General features: G+C 40.3%; 1 protein-coding gene across 1 annotated transcript; it reads left to right on the forward strand.

Moving 5' to 3' along the window:
* The first annotated feature begins 505 nt into the window (after nt 1-505).
* Nucleotides 506-2,531, forward strand: LOC133993043 (chymotrypsin B-like). The gene is made up of 7 exons (XM_062431885.1): nt 506-566; nt 845-948; nt 1,025-1,104; nt 1,300-1,381; nt 1,462-1,642; nt 1,927-2,060; nt 2,140-2,531. Exons 1-7 carry the CDS (start codon nt 506-508, stop codon nt 2,317-2,319), a joined length of 822 nt encoding a protein of 273 aa, XP_062287869.1. The 3' UTR covers nt 2,320-2,531.
* The last annotated feature ends 2,006 nt before the right edge of the window (nt 2,532-4,537 follow it).

Consider the following 4,537-nt stretch of genomic DNA (forward strand, 5'->3'; position numbering starts at 1 on the left):
TAAATGATGATATAGAATAAAAAGAAGAGATGCAGCTATAATAGCTTAATATTGTAATGTGTATTGCACCTGAGTAAAATAAATAGAATAAATAAAAGCAGCGGTCAAGACTACTTTAACTTTAATAATATCATCATCACAATAACTGATAAAAACACATAATCACAAACATGACCAGCAACAATCACAAGTCAACCTCAGTGACTAACTTTACATTTACATGATATTATTATTATTTACAACCCAAAGACAGAAAACTGCTGTCTCACATTGAACTGTGGAAGTTTACACAACAAAGAAACATGTTACACAAAAACCTGCAAAGTTAGTTCAGTTAATTACACAGAACAGCTGTTGCACCACACACACACACACACACACACACACACACACACACACACACACACACACACACACACACACACACACACACACACACACACACACACAGGCTCTCTGTGTGTATAAAGGCTCGTCTCTCAGACGGAGCTTTCATGTTGGAGCCATGGCTTTCCTCTGGATCCTCTCCTGCTTCTGCTTTGCCGGCGCCGCCTACGGTCAGACAGGTGAGGGAGTGAAGCATGCTGGGTAAACCCCGCTGCTGGTGATGGATCGTTTCTTGATTTACAACTTAATATTGATTTATGGATTTAATATTTACTGGACTGAGAGGAGAGAGACTATAGCACTCACATAGAGATGTATATAATAATACTATAACAATAATAATACTAATAGTAATAATAATTACTTATTAACACTCGTTTATTACTGAAAATGTGACCCGTGGTGTTTTGTGTCGTCTGATGTCATTATGATGATGTCATTATGATGATGTCACTAGCTTGTGGGACTCCTGCCATCCCCCCTGACATCACTGGTTACTCCTACATCGTGAACGGCGAGGAGGCGCGGCCTCACTCCTGGCCCTGGCAGGTGTCCCTGCAGGTAAGCACACGCACGCACACACGCACACACGCACACACACACACACACACATTAATAAACCTTTTGGTTTTTTCAGACCACTAATGGCTTCCACTTCTGTGGAGGTTCCCTCATCAATGAGAGCTGGGTGGTGACTGCTGCTCACTGCAACTTCAGGTAAACACCAATGACTCCTAACCTTTAACCTTTGACCCTCACCTGTCATATTCACCTTCATCTTCTCACTGCTGAAGATCAGATGTTTGTAAGGTGTTTCTCAGATGTTTCTCAGGTGTTTCTCAGGTGTTTCCCAGATGTTTCTCAGGTGTTTCTCAGGTGTTTGGTCAGCTTCACTCATATCTTTTTCTGCAGGACGAGGTCCCATCTTGTGGTTCTTGGAGAACACGACCGCTCCTCCACTGCCGAGGACGTCCAGGTGAAGAGGGTCAGCAGGGTGAGTGACAAGCAGCACAACTTCATCACGTCTCATGAGCTACTGCATGTTCACCGGCTAATGATGTCATTTCCTGTCAGGTGTTCAGGCATCCCAACTACAGCCGTAGCACCATAAACAACGACATCACGCTCCTCAAGCTGTCCAGCCCTGCCCAGATAGAAAGGCATGTGTCCTCTGTGTGTGTGGCCGAGACCGCAGATAACTTCGCTCCAGGAACATCGTGCATAACCACAGGCTGGGGACTGACCAGAGGCAATGGTGACTTTTATTATTATTATTAGTAGCAGCACTAGCAGTAGTAGTAGTAGTGATAGTAGTAGAAGTTGAAGTGACTTTGCTTGTTGCAGTACAGTTTTAATTTTGGCTCATGTGTTTCTTCTGTTGAGTGTAAAAAAGTTTGAACCTGCAAATTGCTGCTTGCGTCTTTATTTATTATTATTATTATTATTATTATTGTTAGTCTGTCCACCTGCTGCTAGCTCACCTGTACAGCTCAGTGTGGTCAGTATGCAGCAGGTAAACACCAGTGTGATGTGTTTCAGCTCGTCAAACCCCCGTCCTGCTGCAGCAGACCGCCGTCCCCCTAGTGAGCACTCCGCAGTGTCGCAGGGTCTTCGGCAGTATAATCACTCCCATGATGATCTGTGCTGGAGGAGCCGGATCCTCGGTCTGTTCGGTAGGTGCTGACCGCAAGATCAGCTGCAGTTGTTATTTGTTTGTTAGTGTGTTTATTTTATGTGTGTGTTTGTTTTCAGGGCGACTCCGGCGGTCCTCTGGTCTGTCTGAAGGACAACGCCTGGACTCTGGTCGGTATTGCATCCTTCGTAGCGGGAAGTCGGGATCCCAACAACATCTGTAACCCCAACACTCCCGCCGTGTACGCCCGCGTCACAGCACTGCGCACCTTTATAGACCAGACCATCGCCAACAACTGAGCCACAATCTGAAACACAACATTCATTCTCATCCAACTGAAAAAAACAGCTTTTACATGATGCTCTCTGAATGAGTTTAGCTTAGCATAAACACTGGAGGCAGGGCAGACGCAGGCTAGCTTAGCTTAATATAAAGACTGGAGGCAGGGCAGAAGCAGGCTAGCTTAGCTTACCATAAAGACACCTCTACAGTTCATTAACGTCACCAGGAAAGCAACTTTATTTTTCTTCTACAGAACTCTACAATTATGAATTAATTACAATAACAATTAATAAGACTACGTATTACATAATAAAAATATGGTACTAAAACTAAGCTCTCTGAGGACTTCCTGTTTAACATTTCAATATTATATAAAGTGTTTGAATCACTGACACAACATTTGAAAATATGTAAATTTACTAAATCCTTCTACAAAAAGCTCATTTACTCCGTCAGCTGCGTCAACAGCTGGATTCATTCTTTAAAAGTAAATACAGTTCTTGTAGAAAAGTATAAAAAAGAAGCTTAAAACAGATTAAAGCATTTTATTACACGATCATTGCTTCCTGTTTTTATTGAAAATCCTTCGTCTGGACAAACACAAACCTGCTGCTGTATTTAAACACAGATCTTTTTAATCTGTGATATAATTCAGGAGGTTTTACCAAAAGAGAAAAAGACACTGCTGTGTTATTATTATTATATTTGATGCTTTCTATATGATGCATATTTAGGTTTAGTGATAGTTTACATTAACAGCACATGTTTCATGGTTTAATTTAAACTGACCAGCTTAAATCAGTAATATTGATCATGTCTTCTATTGTTGTGGCTTCAGGAGTTCAGCGATGTCACTTCACAGTGGTGAGACATGCAGTCCCACAGCTGTGAGTCCAGTTAGAAACACCAGAGGGCGCCACTGAGTCACTGCCAGTCAGCTCACCTTCAGCTGAAGTGGAGATCAAACAAACCTGCTACTAACATGGTAATAACCTGCAGACGGACTCTTTGCTGTCTCAAGCGTTGAGATGGCACGAGTGAGTCCAGAGCAGAGGAAATACTCAGATTATATATAATACATTATCTCGTGAAAGGATGAGCTTGTTCTACCATCAGAACAATGTAAGCACAATATTCATAATGTGTGTACAATCAGGACAATGGTTAGTCAGTAGATTATAACATACATGATGTTCACTCAATCAGCATTTCATGTAACATAAGTGGTGTCATGATCAGCAGATTATGACACACACATACACACATACACCTAATCATATGACATAGTTGCTCATTTGTATCAGAGAAGATGAATAATAAGAATTCCCACAACAGACGTTATAATCAGATATGAAACATGAAGCATCCATCTCACCACTGTGTTAGAACAGTAAACCATAGAAAGCAGCAGCAGCTCTGCAGTGACTCTACCAGCTTACAGCTTCTGTTATTCAACAGGACAAAAACATGGTTTATATGTGTTGATTATGTTTTATTTCATGCTGCAGATGTGTTGAACAGATTAAAGGTGCAATATGTTTTAATGTGTTCCCAGTGATACAGGTAATAATCAGTCCTGATGTTATATATGATTCAGCTGACTGATGTTTCTGTTACAGACTCAGGACACAATATCACTTTAATATCATACTGAGTTCATGTTATATATATATAATATTCATTTTGTGATGTAATGTATTAACCTATTGAAACTTATGTTCTTTTATTTATAGATACTATCACTAACAAACAATTAATTCTATTTAAAAGGACAGAAGGAAGAAGAAGCTGTGAACTCTGCTGTACCTTAGTTTAAATAACCATGTGTTCAGCAGTGAATATGATATTTATGTTCCTTTATACATTTAGGTCTTATTATAGTCAGAGTGTCTAACATCAGAGCAGCCAGTTGTTATTATCTGTATGATTGTTCACATGTTCAGTCCACACAAACCCATCCCAAGCTATTGATTCAATAAAATAATAAAATACACAATTTTTTCCTTTTTCCTTTATTTTATTTTATTGTATTTTATTCATTAGATCAGTTTAATAATCTGTTCTGAGTCTCGTGGCCAGATCATCAGCCCGTCACTGAGCTGAAGTCACAGTGAACGTTTCACTGGAATCTACTTAAAGTCAACTTCCTGTCAGGATGAACATCGAAACCTTCTAGCAAAGCTTCTCTCGGGGCTTAAGAGTGATTTTCCTCCATAACTGAGACTGAAGTGATGT

Source organism: Scomber scombrus, chromosome 13 (genome assembly GCF_963691925.1).
Source record: "Scomber scombrus chromosome 13, fScoSco1.1, whole genome shotgun sequence".
NCBI lineage: Eukaryota > Metazoa > Chordata > Actinopteri > Scombriformes > Scombridae > Scomber > Scomber scombrus.

Coding starts and splice junctions, on each gene's coding strand:
- LOC133993043 (XM_062431885.1), top strand. CDS start 506: ATGGCTTTCCTCTGGATCCTCTCCTGCTTCTGCTTTGCCGGCGCCGCC. Junction 949..1,024: donor CCTGGCAGGTGTCCCTGCAG/GTAAGCACACGC, acceptor TGGTTTTTTCAG/ACCACTAATGGCTTCCACTT. Junction 1,643..1,926: donor GGGACTGACCAGAGGCAATG/GTGACTTTTATT, acceptor GATGTGTTTCAG/CTCGTCAAACCCCCGTCCTG.